The sequence below is a fragment of the Balaenoptera musculus genome, chromosome 2 (assembly GCF_009873245.2).
Source record: "Balaenoptera musculus isolate JJ_BM4_2016_0621 chromosome 2, mBalMus1.pri.v3, whole genome shotgun sequence".
Lineage (NCBI taxonomy): Eukaryota > Metazoa > Chordata > Mammalia > Artiodactyla > Balaenopteridae > Balaenoptera > Balaenoptera musculus.
The window spans coordinates 15,514,742-15,539,691 of NC_045786.1; the positions used below are offsets into that span (position 1 = coordinate 15,514,742).

Sequence of the window (24,950 nt, forward strand, 5' to 3'; positions counted from 1 at the left end):
ACAGAAAATTTCCCATAACCATCAATGAGTACCCTTCTGTTCCCCCAACTCCATCTCTCAATCATCTGTAAGTGGCTTTTGAAAATCTCTTCCCATCTGATTACTTTAATTTGCATTTTTCTGATGAGTTGTGAACTTGAGCATCATTTAATATATTTGTTGATTATTTGAATTTGATCATCTGTGAACTGGCTAGGCAAATCTTTCCTGGTTGTTAAAATTGCCATTTCTAATAAGTTTGTGAGAGTTATCTGTATATATAGTCTACCTGTAATATGTAAAGAAAAAAACTTCAAATCTATTATATGCCTGTTGATTTTGTTTATGAAATTTTTAGATCATAGCTATAATTTTATATCTGGGCTTTTGGAAGTTAGATACTGCCTTTAAATTGCATGTAGTTTACCCTACGTTTTCTTGGTAAGAGTTTTATTATTTTAATTTGTTACATCTACATCTTTAATCCATCTGGAATATATGTCGTATATGAAATATATAGAAGAAAAACTGGAATTTAATTTCATTTCCTTCCAGGTGGACAACCAGCTATGCCAGCATCATATTAAATAATACAACTTCTTCCCACTGAATTGGCCTTTGTTATATACTAAATCCTCTTAATTACTTACCTAAGTGTCTTGATTCTCTGTCCTGTTCCATTAACCTATAACATGGTGTATACTAATCTCATTTTTTTTTAAGGAAAAAAAACTTGATGAAAGGCAGAAAAAATACAACTTGACAGGTCGAAAGGAATAGAAATATTCAATCTGAAGCTGAATTAGGAAACAGCTTTAAAATGAGAATGAACATCCGTGCTGTAATTGAACATCATGATATTTTCATGGACTATATAAATGCTAAAATTACTGTTCTCTTTTCACTGGACATAAAATGGCTGAGCCAATCTTGTATACTTTTTCTATGAAAACTTATTTTAACTCCATGTGTTCTTGTTCTTTTTCACTGTTCTACGCCTCAGTTTTTTTGAGGAGGTATTAGCTAGTGTTCTCCAGAGAAACAGAACCAATAGGATGTTGTGTAAATATAGTGAGGCATTTATTATAGGAACTGGCTCATGTGATTATGGAGGCTGACAAGCCCCACATTTGCAGTGTGGGCCGGCAGGCTGGAGACCCAAGAAAGCCAACAGGGCAGATAAAGTCCAAAGGCAGGCTGTTGGTGAGTTACCTCTTGCTCAGGGAGGCTGGTCTTTTTCATTCTATTCAGGTCTTCAACTGATTGGATGAGGCCCACCCACATTATGGAGGGTAATCTGCTCCAAGTTCACCAATTTAAATGTTAACCTCACCCAAAAACACCCTCCAAGTTGACACTTAAAATTCACCATCACAAATATTTAAGATTATTTTTTATCCCAAAGAAAAGCTAGATTTTATCCCTAAGAAAAGTTTTGTCCCTAAGAAAAGTTATCACTGAAAAAAGTTATTTTTAATTCCTAAGAAAGTTAGATTCCTAAGAAAAGTGCTGAGTATCAGGCAAGATTTCAGGGTAAAAGTAAACAAGAATACAAGCTTCCTTCTACTCTGACTCTATTAATTGGAAAACCATTTAAGATTACATTGATCTCATGTCACAGGCAGGAAGCAAAACTTGTTCAGAGTTTGCTGATGCTCATTCTTTTTATCACCACTTACCTTTTAAATCTCTGCCCCTGTACTTCAGAGGGTCTGGAATGAAATTGGTGGCAAGCTAGCGATCATCGTGGCAGCATGCCAACTGTACACCTTTGCCTACTGCATGCATTAATCTGAATGTTCCCTACATGTCCCTGCCCCAACTGGGGACTTTAAGGCCACCTTTAGGGTAGGGTACATAAAATCTGTGAGTCTCTTAAATAGAGTCATTGATTTCCTTGTTGTAGCAATATCAGTTCTAGGTCTATTAAATAATTCAGGGGTTAGATGGAAGGAACTAACTCTCTTTTCATAAAGGCTATTGAGCTCTACCCCCACAAAGACATAAGGAAGGTGCTCTGACATTCACTCAAATAGTTAAAGCAAATTTCCAGCCCAGTGAACTACATGGCCTGACTATCTCTATTGCATTTACCTGGTGTGTGATCAAGGTCTGGACTCAATGCTTCAATAGGAATTCTGCTGCCAATGACCCAATCCAAGTCATCTTGAGAGTCTTGAGTAAGACTGCAAGCTGTGGTCCAGCTTCCTGAAGTTATTTCAAAATTGCAGCTTCCTGTTGTGTTTGTATACTGGCCTAAGGAAACAAAAATATTAATGGAATGTTGTGGAAATGTATGTCACACTTGATATTACACTACATTTGTGATGATTTAAAATTAGTATTTGTGGGCTTCCCTGGTGGCGCAGTGGTTGAGAATCTGCCTGCTAATGCAGGGGACGCGGGTTCGAGCCCTGGTCTGGGAGGATCCCACATGCCGCGGAGCAACTGGGCCCGTGAGCCACAGCTGCTGAGCCTGCGCGTCTGGAGCCTGTGCCCCGCGAGGGGTCGCGGTGGTGAGGGGCCCGCGCACCGTGATGAGGAGTGGCCCCCGCTTGCCACAGCTAGAGAGAGCCCTCGCACAGAAACGAAGACCCAACACAGCCAAAAATAAATAAATAAATAAATAAATAAATAAATAAAAACTCCATTGAATTTTTAAAAAAATTAAAAATAAAATAAATAAATAAATAAAATTAGTATTTGCATACTCTGTTTATTTAAAAATTTAAAGAACCAGGGTATTTGCACTTATTGGAAATATCAGTTGTACACTGAAACTTTTTTTATCACAGGGTCTAGAAGCAGTGCATGAATACTGTCATTTAGCCATTAAGGATTTACATGGATTGACTAATAACATTTTAGATGATAGATAAAACTGTATCTACACATGAACAATGTACAAAACATTATGATAATATAGATAATTCAGGTCAAATAAATCAATATCTCCAGTTGTCTGGATGTTTAACTCCGTCCCTCTGTCCACTCTGGTGTTTGAACAGCATAGACCATTAGAGAGGAAAAGTCATTAGCTAAAGAAAAGGTGCCTTTGGTAGAAGTAGTAAACCATATAGGATGCAAACTCTCTCAGCATACCATACCCATCACCCACGTACAACATTTCAGAGTCAGTCACTAAATAATGAAAGAAGTTCTCTTCTAAAAGTGTTGATTCATAACTCATTAAAAAATTAAGTTGTTCACAATGAGAAAAATTACTAGATAATAACTGATTGTCTACTACCTAGTCATCTGTGAAAAGTGCCTTCATAATACCCTGATACTGCTTTCATTTTTCTTTAATTTTCTTTTTGCATAGCAGTTATTATTTTTGAGCATTCACTGTAAAAACTGTGTTACAGAGACAGAATGAATTATTGGATGGTTTCATCAGTATGAATCAACTGAGATTGTCATTGACTTTTTTTTTTTTTTTTTTAGAAAGATGAAGTTTGTATTATTTTTAATGTTTCTTCTCTAGATGGTTTCTTGTTCGTAACTTTTTTTTAACATAAAACTATTATTAGCATATATAGAAACTTTGTCAGCAAGGAAAAACTTGCTATTAAAATGGATGCCAAACATTTGGCAAAACAAAGCTTTAATATTTTTATAGAAAATTTTCTGGATCTCTAAGAGTATTTTCATAAAATCTCAGCATTTTACTTCTCTGGCATGATTGCATCTTATCCCTAAAAACTAGAATCGTTTTTAATTATATACATTTCTTTCATTCATTCTATATGACTTATGCTCCATTGGTTTTTATATGCTTATTTATGGGCTCTGTATATCCTTTTTATGCCATGCTTATACATAGGTTTATACCATGCTTATATAATATGGATAAAAGTGAGGAATGTGGTTCTCCAGGTGTTTAGTTAACACAACCGCAAACATGTAGAATCTTCCAATGTTACAAACAAGACAGCCACTGTGTGTTTGTTAGAATGATGTCACACACAGGTTCTATAGTATTTCTGTGTAACTGACTCCCCGACACATAGGCCTTACGATAATTGTTCTTCTTCTATTCTCTGTGACCACTCTTGTCCTTCCTCTTCCACCATATTTAATATATGACTTTATCATTGACTCTAAAGATATCTACACAATCAGGATTCATTCTCTTACATTTCAGCCTCTCTAACTCAAATTATATCACTTTTACTTTTCCCTTTTCTAGGGTTAACCTTGGTTTATGATCTCAACTGCTTACCAAACACTGTTATTAGCATTCCACAGCTGCATTTATTTCAAAGTTATACAACTTTTCCACATCTTTCAATCACACATTCTCTACTAATTCCTTTCTTATATTGCAGAGTTAGCTGGGGTGCCTCTCTTGTTAAAAAATTACATAATTTAAAAAAGTCTCACTCTATGTATCTTCACTCATTCTTTCCCATAGCCTTTCATACTTTTGTGCAGATGACCTACAAATCTACAGCTACAATGAAATGCAAGTGTTTATCTACCAATGTTTGTTGAACATTCCACTTGGAATATGCAATTATCATCTCAAAACCAGCAAGCCTAAAATGAACTCATCATTTATCCCTCCAAATGGGTTCTTCTTTCTGAGATTATTGATTAATTTCATAGCATGAATCTTCTCTCTCTTTCTAAAGATTCAAACTATGAAGTTATCTTTGATTCTGCATTCTTTATTTCCATATCTAATCTATCACCAACACCTATAGATTACCCTTTCGAGAATTTGTTTAATTCATTCCTTTCTTTGCAGCTCCATAGTCCCTGTTCCAGCTCCATTGGTTCAAGCCCCTGGTTTATGTTAAGAGCCTCTTTCTTTAGTGTAACCTTCATTCTATCAACCTTATACACCCAAACCACATTATTCATCTTTAAGACTGCTCTCATGTTATTTCCCTTGCTCGAAATATTCAGGTGTTCACATTATTTGAAAATGCCCTCAAAACCTCTAGGCTTGAATACAATAACCTTTCTGTTGATGCAATGTTTTTTTAGGCTCAAATCTGTCTTGTCTCCAAAACTGCCTCCACTTCAATGAAATTTTTCAGAAAAATTTCTTTTGAATAAAACTGACTTTTTTTCAACTTTTATGTTGAAGTACTTCTCTCTCTCTCTCTTTTTTTGCATATGTTCTCTAGCAATTCGATGCTCATTTGTCAGTCCTTCCTTCCCTCTCTTGTTCAGGACAGAACTGCAGTTTTATCTAGGAATTCACCTTCTTTCACTCAGATATTTGTTTGAAGAGCGAAAAGGCCCCCTGTAACTCCAGAGGCGGCTCATGGTTTATCTAAGCAATCATGATGCGATGTTCAAACTTCCCTTGTCTTGACTGGTTTAAGATAGTCTTGGGATGCTTTTCTAGACAATGAGACTTACTAGGGAAAAGACACCTAGGAAAAGGTTTCTTTATTCTTAAAAATAAATCAAAAGGAAGAAAACCTATTTGTCCTTTCTCAGGATATCATTGCAAAGATGCGATGCTTGGGACTAAAGAGATTCTATGGGGAGCTGACTTTATAAGAAAATCCATTATCTGAAGATGGCAGAACATAAAGAATGAAGGAGGGCATATAGTTCTATACGTTTGATGACAAAAGCTACTAAATTAACCAACTCTAGAGCTCCCTTGCTTTTGGACTTCTTGCTATTTGAGCTAATACATTTTCCTTATTGTCTGTATCAGTTAGAGATGCATTTAGTTTCAAGTAACTGAAAACCCAAATAATAGTAGCTTAAACAGCTACTATTCATTTATCTCAATTAACAATATGTCAGGAAGGTGTCAGTTTAAGGTTGGCATTGTGACTGTAGTTCAAATGTGTAGTTGTGAAGCGCATATTTTCCATCTTTCCTTTCTGTCATCTTGTCACCCTCAGGCTCATTCATGGTTGCAAGATGATGCTGCACCTTCCAGCATTGAAAAGTTCACATATTCAAGGCATTGAAAGGAATGGGAAGAGGAAAGAAGAAAAAAGCGTTTTCCTATTCTGGTGCTTTTTCTTTTTTAAAGGGATTCCTTCCCCAAATTCCCACGTATATCTCACTGGCGGGCGAGTGCTCAAGGGCGGCTACAAAGAAGTTTGGAGAAGATGGTACCTGTGGTTAGTCATAACGTTGCCCTGGATAAAACTGCAGTTTTGTTTCTAAGGAACAAAAAGAAATGGACAGGCAACAAGCAGGGACTGCTATGATGTCTACACCTGTCAAGGTTGGAATTTCTGTTACAAGTGTATTAATTAATGTATCTTCTCCATTCCATCTAGCAAATAATACTCTTTCTTGAATGTCCAACTTATGTACTATCTTTCTCTTTCCAGATCATGTCAGTTCTCAGGGTCTGTGTGTGTGTTTTATAACAGTAATCACAGTTATTACTATTCGTATGGCAACTTATTACTTCTTTATTTTGCACTGCCACCTTAATTGTTGTTTACCATTGAATTACTGTAAACATTTCCATGTGATCAGGTATTATTATTGAACTGCATTATATAAGCCATGATTCCATACTAATTACTGAATGATAGATGATATGAAGACTGTAATATTAATATATCTTGATGATTAATATGTATCAGTATTTTCAAAATGGCTATTGCTTTAGAAAAAATATTTTCCAAATTGTGATCTTTATTATGATCCCTTGAATGGATTCAAAGTATTACTAACACTGTTTTAAACGACTGGCATTTTTCCACTGGTACAATATTCAGCCATATTGTTGTAGGTCAGTATAAATATTAATCAACTCAGTTATATTAAAGAGATGGCTCCGTAATTGATTATTTTTAATTCTCACATCCACATAGCAACCTTATTTTGCCATACATACATAACATAGAACTATTAAACGGTTTCTCCTCATTGTGAAATGCCTTCTTGGAAAGCTGCACTGAGAAGGATTTTGGAGAATCTGGGTACAGTGGGGAAGAGTGACATGACTGACTAATGATGTTTATCACTGTAAGATGCAGGAGAGAAAGTACCCATCCCATTCTGTGCATCCCTAGCCTAGAATACAAGGCACACTTACTACATTTTAGCTAATAATTTCCTCCATGAAAAAGGCATATTTTCTAACTTAAATGTTTCTTTTAAAAAGAATTGATCTTATTTGTTATCAACCATGCATTTTTGCAACAAGAGGTAGCGATGCAAAAGAAGATTTTATCTTTGCTCATAACCTAAGGTAAAAATTTAGTCATGAGGAATAACTGCATTTATTGTCTGATAAGTATAAAGGACATGTAAATAAGGCATTCACAATGACTGACAAATTTCAAGAGAATATAAAAATAATGGCATGGAAGAAGCTAACATTAATCCTGGAAGACTGAACAAATATATTCTTTACATTATTTCATTTAATTCTCAAAGCACTCTGTATGTTATTATATGTACTATATAGATAAGGAAATTGAGCCTGTGAAAATTTAAATAATTGCCCAACAAATGATGGTCAAAGTCAAAACGAAGACTTCAGTTTAATAACCCAAAGGTCAATTGTTTCCTTATATTTCTCCAAAGGTCACTTTGAAAATGTTGTAATTTATTCCATTATCCACAATAGAGTCTCTGCCTGCAGGAATCCAGCCCTGATGCCTCCAATATATCCAAAAGACCATCAATATAAAATATTGATGGAGTCAGTTTGCAGCATCAATAAGTCACCTGTATATCTCTGTGTGCTATGCAATGTTCCTTTTGGAAATGAACAAAATCTATCAAGAAGTTTTAAGAAAAGTGATTATTTCATTTGTCAACATATTGCTTTTATTTTAATAAATTCAAATACTTCTTGCAGTTGTCCATCAAAGTCATGGGTAACACGAACAGACATGGATATGTAACTGACTTCAGTTTCTGATAATCAAAACTGCCTTTGTGTGTTTTATATCAATACCTCAAATAGCTGTGGGAAAAAATAAAAATCATATAAGGTACTCTGAGAAGAAAAATGAGTGAAGCAAAAAGAACATGGGCAGCATTCACATTTGAAAAACCAAAACACCTGTAACTCTTTCTGATGTTTTTAGGTCTATTTTTATATTTCATATACAGATGTACATACACACACACATATTTTTCTTCATATGTACTCCCCACATAAGCTGTGATAACCTTATTCCTGAAAGCACTTGTTACACTTAAAAAATAATCAGGAATCTTTTCATTTACTAACTACCTTTTCAAAAAGCAAAGAACGTTATATTTAATACATTTTTTCCTCTAGATTTTTTTTTTTCCACAGTAGAAAGTGAATTTCTGAAGCCTAACACAATGTCTTGTTCATTTTTATATACCCAATGTTTAGAAAGTTGTTCCTAGCCCTACTAGGAATAGGAATAAATGGAAGAGTATAATTTTTATATAAACATTTTCAGTATATGTACATTTTTACATGAGAGGAAGATATTTACTGTCTGTAATAAGTTTTCCACATGCATGGGATAGCTGTCCTTCTCACCCCACTGGATTATGTATGTCAATGCCATCACATTCAAATTATTTTTTCTTTAGAACCTTCATAAATCTGGCCCCGTTTCTAATGTTTCACTGGTGATTATTAAATGCTCTATTTGTTATATCTTGTGGGGAAAATGGTGACTTCAAAATGCTTCAGAGCATTGTTTTAGAACTCTACTGAAATCAATTCCTAACAGTCAATATAAAAATATATATATATTTTTGGTTCACTTAAAAGAAGCTAGAAATAACACTAGAAAGTATTATTTAATGTATTATAAATTTCATTTGAGAATATATATATTATAAAGGAAATAAATATTTTATGAAATTAAGATTATAATACTGTAGTATTCATAATACAGTTCTTACATGAGGCACCTAGAGTTGTCAAATGCATAGAAACAGAAAGTAGAATGGTGGTTGTCAGGGGCTGGGGAATGGGGAGAATGGAGGGTTCTTGTTTAATTGGTACAGAGTTTCAATTTTTCAAGATAAAAAAAGTTCTGGATATGGGTTCTGGATGCCCTCTAAGGGAAAAACCTTTCTGATGACACTCACGCAAGCTGGCATCAGTGTGACGCTGTGGTGTTGGCTGCACAACGATGCAAATATACTTAATGCCGCTGAGCTGCACAGTTACAAAGGTTAGAACAGTAAATTTTATGTTATGTATATTTTATGTATACTTTACCACAATTTAAAAAAAATAGCGAATGCAAGAAAGAGAAATGAACACTTCAGAAGCAAACATCCCGAGGAATAAAAATAACACTGAGCTAAAAATAAACATTTAAACGTGCCTTGTGTAGTACGCCTTCCCTGTGCATGTATGATATTTTCCCACTGAGAAAAGGAGTCTATTCCCTTCCTCTCTTTGAATCTAGGCTAGACTTTGTTATTTGAATGACCATTAGGAAGAGCCAGGAGGGACATTCTGGAACTTCTGAGGCTAAGTCATACAAACTCTTTGCTATTTTTCCTCAGGCTCTTGGAACTTTCTGTGAATGAAGAATGTTGCCTGCCATGTCAGTAAACAAAGGACATTGTAGCCGTCAGCCACTGCCACTGCCCTGAGGGAACTCAGGGCAGAAACAACAGGATGCCCGCCATCAAGCCCTCAGTCACTGCAGCCACCCGCAAAGCTGCACCCTGAGGGGACTTAGGATGGGAAAAACCTGGATGCTGGCCCTAGATAGCTAAGGTGTATAGCAAAGGAATGACTTCACTGAGCACAGGTTCTTGCATCTTCCCAAACACAGAAAAGCTTTACTTGAGATATCTGGTTTTCTTTAATTAACAGTAATCTTTTGATGTTTGGGCTCCCTGGTCTTTGCTGCAAAACTCCTGTATATCTTGGCTCCCCCCCCCTACCTCTTGGGAGCAGTCCCTCAGCGGGATCTGAGAGGCTGCCTCCTGGGCTTAAGTCCTCAGAAAGTCTGCCAATAAAACATACTTCTTAACTTTTACGTTGTGCATTCTTTTACAGGTGACACATGGTAAAAGCCAATCCCATGTAAGATGTCTGACTAACCTGTGATAGCCCAAGCCACAGGGATTGCCCTGGAGGTTGATTTCATGTTGATCCAGACAGAGAAACCAAAGAGTACACATGTGCCAAACATGTAGGGGATAAAGGCATCTTGGAAGTGATCCTCCAGGTCCAGCTGTACCAGTTTGAGCCATGTGGATCAGAGACAAGCTGCCTAGCCGATTTCTTCCTGAATGAATGATCCACAAAATTGCAAGCAAAATGAAACTTGTTTAGGCCACTAACTCTTAGGGTAGTTTGTTATGCTGCAAACATTAACGGCAACAGGCAGCCTGTATGGTATCAAGATTCCATATGAATGCTCATCAGTAAGATATGTGAAAAAAAATTCTTTGGATTTAAATATGTGTTCATATTTAAAAATTACACACTTGGCTTTATACATGAATTTTAAAATCATTTGAATCAAAGTTTGAACAAAAAAACCAAAGTGGTTCTTGTATTCCTCTTTTTCCAGGGCAATGTAATTATTAAAATTAATCATTAAACTAGTATTTAGTGTTCTTTTTTCACCTCATCTATAAAATCAGTTATTTTTGGGGGAAAAAGGAATGGAATCAGTAATGAGAACTGATGAAGAAATGTAGGCTCTGCTAGTTCAGTTTCTGCCAATTTTAACCCTGACTCTGCACACAGTTCTATATAATGACATGATGGGAAATTTTGGTAACATGATTTGCTATACATTTGTTGCAGTTTTTAGTCTGGTGGTAAAAAGGATGGAAGGGCTGCCATTTAAATATTGGCATAGAGAAGTTGGAAAAATGTTTTGTCTATTCTAAATCTACTCTGGTGCATGAAAAGAACATTTCTTCTCAGTCATCAATGCCAATAAGTTACTCTGCTAATAAAGTGAAAATCTGTGCTGAACTCGCAGCGTTACAACAGACAAATACACTTACCACAGTGAGCTTCATCAGACCTATCAGAGCAGTCGGGTTGATAGTCACAGACCTGGTGGGATGCAATACACTTCTTGTTGTGGCACAAGAAATCAGTGGCTTCTGGGCAAATCTCAGAAGTCTCTCCCACTGTGGGGAAAACAAAATAACAAACACAAACATCATTTGGTGATACCGGCATCAAATTTGAATACTCCTTTTAGTTCCCACACTATTAGATAAGTTAAAGATTTTAATTGTTGTCCAAGGTAGACTTGTAGACAACTCCCCATCTCAGTCCCACCTGGAACTGTTCAGCAAGTAACATAGATTGTACTTCCAAAATATCTTTTAATCAGTCAAGGGCTGACCATAAACCCAAACTCCCAATCAAGGCATTAAAAATAGTTTGGTTTTTGGCTCCAGCTTAGTTTTCCAGGCTCATTTTCTGCAACTCTTCTCTTAAGCACCTGCAGGTAAACTATATCCTAGGACTGAGGGCTTCACAAATATGCCACTTGGTCTGCATTTTGCCACGTGTTCACAAATGCTGCTTCCTTTACCTGTACTGACCATTCATTCCCACTTGTGGTCTTGGTGGTCTGTTCAACCTTAGGACTCAAGGAAACAACTTCTCTCTCTACCCTTGTCTTGCCTTTCTCTTTGCCATCCAAGCCTCTGGTCGGACACTCCCTATTTCATGCTGTCTAAGGATACTTTTATTCCTATATTAAATGCTTACCACCTCGTATAAGAGCTGTTTACACTTCTGTCTGTCCTCCCAGACTCTAAGCTCCTTCAACACAGGAGTTTTTGCTGTGTTTTCTTGGGCCTAACACAGCACCTAATAATACAATTTGTGCTTTATAAATGCTGGTTACAATAACTGAAGGCATAATGGTTTCATCTAAAGGGGGCTTAGAAAAGCAAATTGACATAGAATTTTCAAAGCAATTCACATGTTGGCATATCATTTCAACTGATATGAAGTCTAATCATTTCAACTGATATGAAGTCTAATGATAATATTTTATAGCTTCAAAGTGATATACATTAAAGGTCTGAAACTATCTTTATCAAATTCAACAAATTAAATAAAGCTCAGCAATTCCTTTGTTACATAGATTAGTATGGGTTCAGGATAGGGTGTCTGCAGTGGGGGCAGGTTACTCAAGGTTAGGGAGTATTTTCATGAAGGAAAATAGTAAAACTCTACAGATTTCATAAAAGTGCATTTCTATAGTCTTTCCATAGTCATCCCCATAATGCAATAGCTAAAACCTCAGTAATTTCCAGAAATAATTTACCAGTAAAATGTAGTCTAAATACAAAGATTGAGAGAGGGCATCTAAAAGAACAGCCAATATTTATTAGATCGTGGGTATCAGTAAGGTGAAGAATTAAAGGTCGTGTTCTTTGAGTGATTTAGAAACTTTGCCACATAATTTTAATTAACACTAGTGAGAATTTACAGTTAACCCAGAGAACTATGTGGACATTGTTTAGTATGCAAGTCTATGCATTGGAGATTATTTTATTTTTTTATGCCATAGGCTGTGGAGTCATAAAATTACTCCACAGAGGATATGGGTTTTGACTTATAATCTAAATAATTGGTTCTTTAGTTTAAAAAAAAATGACTGAAATAGACTCCATCTCTAAATGAGGATTATTACCTTAACAATATAGAATAGAAAAAACATGAAGAGGAATCAAGTCAATGCTTTGAATTATAGTAAACTGAGCATAAACCAGAGTATCTATGGTATATGGGTTGCACGAATTAAAAATAAAAAGAGACTGCAATTCTAAGAAAAGTAGATCTTCTTTAAGACAAGAATATAGTCAGTCAGACTGCTGTTAGCAAAAACAGCATGGTAAATAGAAGAGGAACATTATTTTAGTGAGAATGTCTTGCATGTGTTTAGCCATTTTCAATTTCGTCATTTAGCCAAAATGATAAAAGTAGTACCTATTAACCTGGTCAACAAATATATGAAATGAAAGATAATCTAACACATACTATAGTTAATGATATGAGAATGGAAAGAGCATTGGTGCTCATAAGCGAGTTGAAGATGACCTGGCTGGCAGAATACGGCACATGAAACAGACTAAATATTTATTTTAGCTTAAAAAATAAAGGTTGACAGAGTCCAAAAGACCTAAAACTAAAACATGATAAATGGAAAAATCCTAGGAAGAAGAAAATGTCTGCAAAAAAATGTAGCCATAAGAATCGAATATTTAATCCACTAAAAGCACGAGGAACATATAGGACTAATCCACTGTGGATTTGAATACACTGTCCCCAAAGTTAAAGTGACGTCAGTTGAAAACTCACATTATTCTTCTTTGAAATAGAAGTTACAGTAAAGAAATCCTTGCTCATATAAATTTGTTTTTGGATTAAAACAGCTTTGTGCACAGGATTCATTACATAGAATTAGATATATTCATTTTACAGATTATATTTGTGGGTACACACTAGTTTTATCATCTCCTTCAAGTGATGATATTCAGTATGCTCTGGGATTTCAGACAGTAAATTTCCCGTGGGCACACATTTTTGGCACCTTTATTTCTCATGCAGAATATTACCACATGAAGGACATAAAAGACGTGATAGCAATGGCCAGACTCCCCCTCACTGAAGACCATGTTATTCAGGCTCCTTAGGCTGAAGGAGACTGAATAACCATGACCACGTCATGTCTCCTTAGGCTTCTCTTCACTGTGACAGTTTCTCAGATTTTCCTTGTTTTTGATAACTTTTACAATTTGGACAGTACTGGTCAAGTATTTTGTAGGATTTCTATTGGAATTTGATTTCCCCCCCTATAATTTAGGTAGGATTATGGATGTAGGGGAGGAAGACTACAGAAGTAAAGTGTTATTTTCATCACATCATGACCAGGGCACATACTATGACACAACTTGTCACTGTTCATGTTGACCTTGTCTACCAGGCTGATGTAGTTCTTGTCATATTTCTCCACTTTAAAGTTACTTTCTTTTTTCTATCTCTTTAAATACAATATTTCTTTGGAAGGAAGTCACTGTGTGCAGAACACATACTGGAGTGGAGATCTATGCTTCCCTCCTTGAGGGTAGAGAATCTACATAAATTAGTGTTCTTACATATGGGAGATTGGTCTTTTCTCTCCCATTTATATATTTATTTAGTAATTTATATCAATATGGACTCAAGGATATTTATTTTACAATTTGAGTCATAATACAATGCTACTTTATTTTTTTATTGCTCAAATTGGCAAAGGGGAGCTCTTTCAGTTGGCTTCTATGTCCCTTTGACATACTACCATCAATGTAGCCTTTTTTTTTTTTTTTTGCACACTGCTTGCTGTTCTAACACCATAAGTTGCTTCAGCCTTACCTTGTATTTTTCCCAGCCCAGTCCTAGAATCAGCCATCAGTCATTTCTCTGAGCAGCCCTGGTTCCTTTTATTGGAGAATGCTGTCAAAAACCAAAATCTGGGTACTAGGTTGCCCCCTGCTACTGGGATGTCATTGTTTCTATGCTATGATAACTTGAGGAGTCATGTCATTTTTAAATTACAGAAAATGATCAATTTTATTTCTTCAAGTACTATCTTTCCCTAAGTCTCTGTTTTCTATTTCTGGAACTTTCTTTTTTTTTTTTTTTTTAAATCTTTATTGGAGTATAATTGCTTTACAATGGTGTGTTACTTTCTGCTTTATAACAAAGTGAATCAGCTATACATATATATATATCCCCATATTTCCTCCCTCTTGCATCTCCCTCCCACCCTCCCTACCCCACCCCTCTAGGTGGTCACAAAGCACCGAGCTGATCTCCCTGTGCTATGCGGCTGCTATTATAAGTGTTAGATTCACTTAGTCTATCTTCAATGTCTCAATTTCTGTTCATATTTTTTTTTCTCTTTACCTTGCTGTGTTGCATTTTGGTGAGTAAGCTCACACTTATTTGATGATTTATCCTTCAGCTGTGCCTCTAATCTGTTTAACTTTTCCATTGATATTTATTTCAGTTATAATTTCTGGAAGTGAAATTTAATTATTTTATTTAGTATCCTGCCTATTTTATTTTATGCTTTCCTTTTTCTCTATTATGATCCCGATAGCATGTGGTCCTAACAGCATAAATTTACACTGGCTTCATGCATTATCCTTGAAGTTTCAGTGGTTCTAGAAATTTTAATATTAATGTGTTATTTTTGAGTTCTCATTTGCACAGCATGTACTATCCTATATGTGGTATGGCACAAGTTTTAGGGTTTTGGTTTCATGTTGGTAGCTCCTGTTCTGTTTATCTATTTTTCTTTAATTTTTTCCAAGTCCCTGGACAGACAACAAATTTCTCTGGGCTTTCTCTGGAAAGGACCAGGTTTTATGCAAGGGTACATGTCTAGCTCTCCTATTCTGATATAGGGTTAAAACTTCCAGTCTCCAGATACCATTTACTATGTCCATGTTCCCAAGTCCTTTAAGCCACTGGGAAGTTAGCTTCCATCTATGATCTATGTTTGAGTCCCCCTTTGGTTCTGGAACTGGTATATTTTCTTTTCTTTTTCAAATTTCAGTTTGGAGTATTAATAAGTACTTTTTAAAGATATTTTTATATGTTTGTAGTGAGTGGGAAGCACATCCTATGATACGATTTTGTTAATTTTTCTGTAGTCTAATTTTCAATATAAATTTAATATTTAAAAACTGTTAAAACCTTATATCATGAATTCTAAAAATAATCTCAAGAAAGTCCCATAAAACAATTTTCTCCAAATCATGCTCCTTATTATAAAAAGAAACCCTCTGAAATTGGCATATATCATTTTCTTTATCTTGTGTTCCTATAAAGGTAAACATATATGAACATTTGAGTGTGTTCATTGAAACAGAAACATAAAGATATATTTGTAGTGGCTAGAAGAGGGAACTTTTTCATAAACATAGTTTCTTTCTGTTTGTTAATATATACATTTTCCTCGTCATTTGTCTGTTTTAACTTGTTAAATTATCTTTGGATAGTCTTTATTGTAGGTATGCTTCAAAAGTTTTATCATTCTAAGTAAAAGTTTCCCTCTAGTTAAAGCTGGTAATACTGGACAGTAATATTGATTGATTGCTAGTGGAAAGTCAAAATATGTGTGGCCAATGTATTGATCTGAACCTCCATTCTCATGAAAGCTCTGTAACCTTAGGTAACTCATTTACTATCAATCTCTAAATGAAAACAATGGTAATCACTCTCTCATACAAAGTACTATACCTTTAAATCTAGTGACATCATCCATTTAGTATCTTTACTTATTCATCCTAGAAACATATATTGAACAGTTGTCAGACACCATGGTGGATAGTTCTTACCATCAAAGAATTTATAATCTGGTAGTGAAAACTTATGTGTAAAACAGGCTGTTTAGTGCTGTAATGGAAGATATTTAATGGCTTGCTGTCAGAGGACAACAAAATGTAGCCCTAGTTTGCACTGGTATGTTAATAAATATTTAATACATTTATTCAGTGCTGACCTTTCAAAATGCATATCATCTCAGCTTGTCATGTAGCCAATTAGAAAAAGAGGCCAGACCACTCAACTGAGAAGAAGCAGGTCCTTTATAAAACTCCATTCATTTCAGTTTCCTTATCAAGTACATTTGGCCACATGTTGCAAATACAGAAGATTCAATGTTATCTGAAGAATAACACTTGGGTAAAAAAAAAAAAGGGGGGGGGGAATAGGCTCAAGAAAAAAATACTTTGGGAAAGATCATGCACCTGAAATCTTCCTTCACAGATGAACTGCTTATTTCACCTGACGGCTCTCTTGTTCTAGAAATAGGATCAGGGGCAAGTTTGCAAATAAAAGGAAATCTCAACACTGCTGATGACTACATATCTCATGACCAGGATTTTTAAATGTCCAGAAAATAACAATAAATACCTTTCATATTTTCTATTCAGGGTGAGCGTTTAAATCTATCTTATGTTAGAAAAATTGCTAGGTTTCAAGAAGGTCACTGCACATATCAGACAACTGAGAGCAACACATCTGAATGTGTAACCTCTGTGAGCTCAGTGACAGCAAAGTACAGTTTGTGCCAAAATTATCAGAAGTGTTATCAGAGTTACTGGACCATGTCTTAGAGGATAGCAAGAGCTTAGGAAAATATAAAAAATACAAATCCACTTGTGCTACACAGAGGCAAGGTGTATACGAAGTGGAAAATATCTTAAAGATCAACTTTTCAGCTTTTTAAGCAAAAAGGTGACTTTATAAACTGATTCTATATTTGTTTGAAAGAAAATTATATATGTCAACCTCTCTTTTCAGACATGCAACTCAGATTTTTATCTTTAGCTTTTTTTAGATCTGGATATATTTTAAGTATCTAGTTTTCTAAATCATTAATTTAAAGGTTTAGACAAAAAACCTTTTTAGAAGGTTTACAATGAAGGAAAAGGAAATAATAAGAAAATAAAGCAAAATCAACAAAACTCAGAAGTGATGTATTTGACAATGACCAGTATGCTTTTCCGCTTTAAGAAGCACTTTTAGTGGGTTAGTGATTCAAAAGTCCTCATCCACCCCTCATCCCTTTTCAGGTCCTAATGCTCCATTAAAAGAACGCTTGCTTCGTTTTCTGGTAATTTCCTAACTACCATTTTAAGAGAAATGTTGACCCTTTCCATTCTGGATTTTACTTCTGCATCTGATATACCAAAAATGTCTTCCTTTCTGTGTCCATTCTGGATTTTACTTCTGCATCTGATATACCAAAAATGTCTTCCTTTCTGTGACCCTCAATTCCTTTAGCTCCTGGCCACCATATTCCTACTACTCCATCACATCTTAACCCTCCTTCTCTCTCTTGGCTCTTTTTCCCGTTCAGGTCTTTAATGCCAATGCAGCAAATTGTGACCCTTTGTTCTTCTTTGGGCATCACATTTACTGTCATGATTTTACCTGACATCTGGGGGTTGATGACCTGATATCTACAACCCAATCTGTCCCTTTTCCTGAGTTTAGTCACTTATGATACATTTTCTGCTGGATTTCTCTATAACATATCAGACACACTAAACGTGACCAAAAAATGCACTTTCTTCTCTCTTTTTGCCTCCTACTTTATCTTTCTCTATTTCTTGACTCACACTAAACCTCACAATGCCCATCTGTGGATGGTCCACAGAAGCATAACATCTTTTCTCACCTACTTTGGTCCTTACTCTTGTTTTTACGCCTTCATCCTGTCTCATCCGTGGGGTGGAGATGGCTGGCTGTTTACAACATATACCTTCAAATTTCTACAGCAGACGGTTGTTGCTGAGTAGCAGCTGCTCAGCCAGGCACTTGACTTCTCAACACCGTGTGCAACCAGGTGGGGCCACAAGGGTGAGTTCTAGCCAGTGGAGTGTGAGTGGAGGTGATAGTCACCACTTCCAGGCAAAGCCACACAAACTTCCACGCACAGCTCGCCACGTTCTTTTCCTCTCTCGGCGGGATAGAAACAATGTGATGTTCACTAGGGTGGACCTTGAAGGTCAGAGACTAAAGACCGGCCTGGGTCCTTGAATAAATGCATGAGAAGAGTGGTCCCCCTAATCTGTTCACCTAACTACTGCAAGCTGAATAAGAAATGAACTTGAACTGTGATCTAGCTGTAGCCTCCCCTACTATAACTTGTATACAATGAGGATGATTCTGTTGATGAATATGGTGGCTCTGACTCTTAAGGAGACTAGATTGCATGTCTCATCCTGTTTAAGCACATTACGTATATAAACTCATTTAATTCCGAAGATAGCTCCACGAAGCAGGTACTATAATTTTCTGTCTTATTAAAATTACTGAAGGTCACACAACTACTTCATAGCAAAGCCAGAATTCATGCTTTGACTACAGCCTTTACTCAACCAATAAACCCCATTCCTCCTCTCATCCTGCGCAAATATCCAATCCCATAAGCCATAAGTTAAGTGTTACTCTTTCCATGTCCCATTTATCCATCCAGCTCTGTTGGTGCTCTGGATAATATCAATTATAGCACGTGGTATTGAAATACAGTACACTGATACATTTCCTGTTGGATTTATCCACTATACAACAGAAAACTAGACATGTTTCTTCTGGAAAAAAACGGAAAGAATCCTTAAAGGAAGGATCTATATTGTATTCATTACTACATCCCTAAACCATAGCACAGATCCCAGGGACCTTTTGGTGATTAAGTAACATTTGCTGAACTGTGTTTAAATTTGTAAAATTGCCTGGACTTTACCACTACAATCAGAATAGGTGGTTAATTAAACATAAAATAAATTCTAAACATGCTATGAGTACTAAGGACTAAGAATTACATTTAATGAATTTAAACTATATTGGGCAAAATCATTCCTATAGAACTTCACAGTTAAAAATGGTTACAAGAAAACTGTCAACTCTTGAAAACTGTTTAGAGGATAAATAGGTTGCAGGATAATTATTGTCACTGCCTAAGATAATTTCTGAGATGTAATATATACTGTGAGCTTGATAGTCTATATAAGCGCAGGTAATGATGCAATTTATTGCTTTCTACACAGACAAGTAGGCCCACGGTGTGTGATGACACAAGACAGAAAGCAAAGATAATCTAAAGAGAAGCGAGGCACAGGAACCTGGAGTATGGAGACAATAAATACTCTTTGTGAAGAAGACGACTTTGGTGTGAGACATAAAATTGTAAGGAAAGAAAAAAACTCACCCAAGGAAATTGTAATCATCATTCACAAGTGGCCCTTTATTAAGGATGTCTGTCTACATGCTGGATTCCAACTCTAACTTGAAGAAGACCCATAATGGATGGAATATGTCATCTGTTTAGACCTAATTAAAATTTTCTAATTGCTGTATTAAGAGGGGAGTACACACTTTGCTCAAGTTTATCTCCATTCCACTGGAGATGAGGTGTAAGAGGAAATTTGCACATCAAAGCACCAATGTCATATATATCTGATAGAAAATGGCACAGGAGGCAAATGCAATTGCTTGTTTAGCTTTTGTCTCAGAATACTATTTTTTTTCCCTTGCTCAGGTAACTTTTGCATAGAAATTATACAGAAGTACTTGCTGATTTGCTCGAAATATTAATACATAGTAGGGATACAAGCTTATTTAAATATATTTTATAATAGTTGATTCATTTTGACCAAATTGAAAACAACTATTTTTACACATCTTACTACCCAAGTCAGTAATTATCATGTGTGTTTGCTTCATGTTCTCCTACACCTACTATGGAGTGACAGAATAATCATTAAATTGAGAGGCAATAAGCTGTATTTCTGTTCCCACAGTGTCAAACCTCCAAGTAACCTGGAATGAAATCATTCAAACACTCTGGATCCCTAAGGTCTTTCCACTCTAAAGTTCTAGGGGTTTTGGGCCTCCCTGGTGGCGCAGTGGTTGAGAATCTGACTGCCAATGCAGGGGACACGGGTTCGAGCCCTGGTCTGGGAAGGTCCCACATGCCACGGAGCAACTAGGCCCGTGAGCCACAACTACTGAGCCTGCGCGTCTGGAGCCTGTGCTCTGCAACAAGAGAGGCCGCGACAGTGAGAGGCCCGCACACCGCGATGAAGAGTGGCCCCCACTTGCCGCAACTAGAGAAAGCCCTTGCACAGAAACGAAGACCCAACACAGCCAAAAATAAGTAAATAAATAAATTAAAGTTCTAGGGGTTTTGAATACTATCTCAAAGACACTTTCTTAGTTAATTCACTAGAAATTCTCTGGTTGCTTTTTAAAAATATAAATGCAAGTACAAAAATGCTGTAACAAGTAATCTAAGATTATTATTTTCAGCCATCCAAAAGCACATTTCTCTTACGAGCTAAAATGTAAGATGAAAATTCCATTAAAATTGTTGGGCATTAAAGAGTTAAAAGTTACTCATGTAGAATGTCTCAGCTATAGGCTGCCCCACTCCAATAACTATACTTCCACTAGAATGAAGAAATCAAGAGTTGTATAAAGCCCAAGAGTTTACCAGCATTGATCCTACATAAATAAAATGTGGGAATAACTGGAAAAAACCAAAACACTAACATTTTTACATATAAAATACATAAAAATAATTAGGCAAAAAACTTAGTTTAAGGAGATGGAGAATGTGGAAGTCTGTGTTGAAATGTAGAGACATATTTCTGAAGTGTACATACCTCCCAAGAGCAGATTATGAATCATCTGTGTTTAATGTGTGAGAATATATCACATGGATATAAAACATGAATAGTTAGGGTCTTATAAAATATGTTATAGACTGATGTTCAGAATAAACACAAGGTGAATGAGCTTCCTGGTTCAAGGTGATGACGCAGGCTATGGCAATAGGTCCACCTTTAACATGCATGGGATCTGCAGTGGACACCCCAGTCTGTAGGTACAATCCCATCTTCATCTCCATGGTCATCTCATAGCTAACCTTGCAGCTCAGGGTATGCGTACCAGCAATGCAGTCCCTCCATGAGAAGACAGAACTGGGGAAGAGGTGAGGAAAGACCCCTGAAGCCAGCTTGGAGCTGCATGATCAGAGTAATCTGAGATTTAGAACCGGGAACATAGGCTCTGAGTGGGCATGTCCTTTTAGCTCTCAACAGACTCCTTGCCAAATGGGGCGGGGTATGGCGTGAGGAAGAACAGAAAAGAGCCAGCTAATGTCCATCACCCAGAATCTCAGTGTGGTGTTACATAGCTGATTGATCAAAGGAGAGATAACTGATTAAAGATAAGCCAACAGGATTATTGCATTTGGGATTGAATGTTGTACCAAGACACACAGAAATAGCAGTTCTGGGGGGCACAGGTGTCTAATGGGCACTTCACTGGAGCAACTTTCCATGAGCCCCTGTTACTTAGGTCCTTGGAGCTTATTCTTTTCAAGGATGGCTTACACAATTGTTTCTTCAATTCTCTGATCCATCCCAGAATCTTTAGAAAAAATGACCCCGATTTATTTGATTGGTAAAATTGGTTTCTAGTACGTGCACTAAAAAAGGATATAAACTGTTAGTTGCATCTATTATTACCTTATCTTGGTCCTACTTTAGGAGTGCTGCAACAATAATCAATGATATGTGTAATAAAGGAAAACAATACCACTTCGAGGAAATATACGGCCTCCTAAAAATATAAGATTCTAGAACCTCGTTGATATTGATACCATTAATGAGTTTTAATGAAGAATAAGAGATTTTGAAGTGCTGAGCAATCTGATTCAGACTTCTGAATTAGTTTGTCTTGTCTATTATTTGTATAGTAAGGTCACTGCAGGACACTGTTAAATAATTTTCAACTTACATGCAAATTCCAGCATCAAACTGTGATCAAGTTATGTTTTTCTGCATAAAACGAATACAAGTAAGTCTAATCACCGCATAATATTATCTTTGACCCTTTCCTTTGAACTCTGCCATATATGTGAGATGTATAAAAATTTAATTTGCACTGTATTTTTGACATAATATTTCATTCAAATCTTCAGAATTTAATAAGTTTACTGTGGACTAAAGAAAAATATTTTGATGCACTTTTTAATTGTTTACAAAGAGTTTAGCCACAACAAAGAAACTTTACGATATTTTTTAACAAAATCTTAAAATCTCCCTGAGTAATATCTCTACCAGTTGTGTCATTTGGCTAAAGTAATTAATCTCTCTGAGGCTCAGATTCCTCATCTGACAAATGGAGATACTGAAGTTACAACATGAATAACAGAGGTGTATGAACATTAAATGAGATCATGTATGCAAAGTTTTCAGTACATGCTTGACATTTAGTAATTAGTTATTTAATGTTACTTTTTCCAAATTTTTTCTTGATTCTTGAGAACCTGCCCTCTCAGAACCTTAGTGTCTTTATCTATAAAGTGGGTTCTTATAAGATTTAGTGAAAGGACTTCCCTGGTGGCACAGTGATTAAGAATCTGCCTGCCAATGCAGGGGACACAGGTTCGAGCCCTGGTCCGGAAAAATCCCACATGCCGCAGAGCAACTAAGCCCGTGCACCACAACTACTGAGCCTGCGTGCCACAACTACTGAAACCTGCGCGCCTAGAGCCCGTGCTCCGCAACAAGAGAAGCCACCGCAATGAGAAGCCCACGCACTGCAACGAAGAGTAGCCTCTGCTCGCTGCAACTAGAGAAAGCTCGTGTGCAGCAACGAAGACCCAATGCAGCCAAAAATAAAAATAAGTAAATAAATAAATAAATTTATATGTAAAAAAACCAAGATTTAGTGAAGGTAAAGCATATAAAGCTGGTAAAACTGTCCTTGATTTAGAGATATTAAAAGTTCTAATTATTTTTGTAGTCATCCTAGGTCAGCATTCTCTCTACAACAAAACGCTTCCTTGAGAAATCATTAATAACATTTTACACTATCATTTACTTTCTAAATAGTGTTAGAAAATGCTATCAGTATTAAGAGATATTAATTTTTCACTTACAATGGATTGGGTACTGGTTTAATCACTTTGCAAGGATTAAATCAATAGATTTCCACAATAATTCAATTGTATAGAAAAGGCATAGAGTCGTGAAGTAACTTGTCCCAGGTCACACACCTGAGAAACAGTGAAGTTAAAATTCAAACTGAGCTAATGATTCCAATGCCTATCATGTTATATAACCTCTAAGCTATTGCTTTTCCAATCAAAATGGTGATGAAAGAATATAATTTAAATTGCATATTCCATGATTTTAAGGAAATTTGAAAATGTTTAAAAGTATTTAAAAATACAGGATTTCTTGGAATATGAGATAATTCTTAGACTAGAAACTCCTGGAAGCTCACTTGATCCACTGTCAAATTCAACATAATATTTAAATTGCTTAATATGTTGCATAAGTTATTTTAAAGATAAACTCACCAAATAGTACATTATGTCCAAAAGAATAAAGCAGGACTTGACATCTTGAGAAAAGATGTACATTTTAAGTAGCTAAACATTAAAAAATGATATAATTTTCCATAAAATACATTATAAAACACTGCAAAATACCTTTGTGTTAGTAATGTATTTTACATTTACATTTTAAAATATTTTAAATAATATTGATAGAAAATCTTTTTTTCACTTCCTTTTTTTGGCAGTATGAGATTTTAGTCACTGTATTAAGGCCAACTGAGAGAAAATATCTACAATCTGTAATAAAATACTGAAATATATTTTCAAATGCAAGACTCTTCAAAGTCAGAAATGAAATGAATTCAGCCAACTGGAATTTCTATTGAAATCTGGAGATAACTTCACGGGCTAAGGACTACCCAGGGCAGGAGATTTATTGGAGGTTCCCACACAAAACTGGAATCAATAGGGTTTATATTTGCAGCTTTAGAGTAAATGAGAAATAAACCTGCCTCTCAGAAGTGGTGGAGATATAGATGTACATGAATCACCTGAATATCTATCTCTCTATCTATCTATCCATCTCTATAGATATATACCTATAGGAGATCTCCCTCTCTCTCCCTCTCCCTCTCTCTCTCGCTCTCTCTCTCTTTCTCTCTCTCTCTCTATATATATATATATCTCCTGAATCTAGAATTTATACAGAATAACAAAAGGCTAACAGGAGCCAAGACACTCCTGAAAAAGAAAATCAAAATCAAGAGACTATATACTTCAGATAACAAAACTTAAACATTATAATAAATAAGAGGTGTGGAATAACAGAGATAGACTCATAGACCAGAGAACATAATAGAAGACCTAGAATTGAACCCCATGTGTTTAGATATTTGATTTTTGGCAGACTTGGCATGCACATCAGAAGGGAAAGAATGGATCTATCATGTATAAGCAGTCTTCAGGCTAAGTTATGGGTGCATCAGAGAGTACATAAAAATTGTTGCAAGGGAGATAAAGGCATACAGTTTTAAGGAAATCAATTTCTAGATCTTCGTTTCCAAATATGAAGCTTCCTGAAATTGATGTGCCAAGAATGCACCTATGATCATCTTGGTTCTCCTTCACACACTCTTTCACAACCACACTCCACGCTTTATAGAAGGTAGAGCTTTGCAT

The 24,950-nt window shown here is 35.9% G+C and overlaps 1 protein-coding gene across 1 annotated transcript in view; it reads right to left on the reverse strand.

Moving 5' to 3' along the window:
* The window catches only part of MALRD1 (MAM and LDL receptor class A domain containing 1), a 612,855-nt gene that overhangs the window by 164,842 nt on the left and 423,063 nt on the right, over window positions 1-24,950 (reverse strand). The window contains exons 30-31 of the mRNA XM_036841268.1: window positions 10,900-11,028; window positions 2,074-2,235 (exon numbers count right to left, since the gene is read on the reverse strand). Coding sequence (XP_036697163.1) covers window positions 2,074-2,235; window positions 10,900-11,028 — 291 coding nt within the window. The remainder of the gene's footprint in view (window positions 1-2,073; window positions 2,236-10,899; window positions 11,029-24,950) is intronic.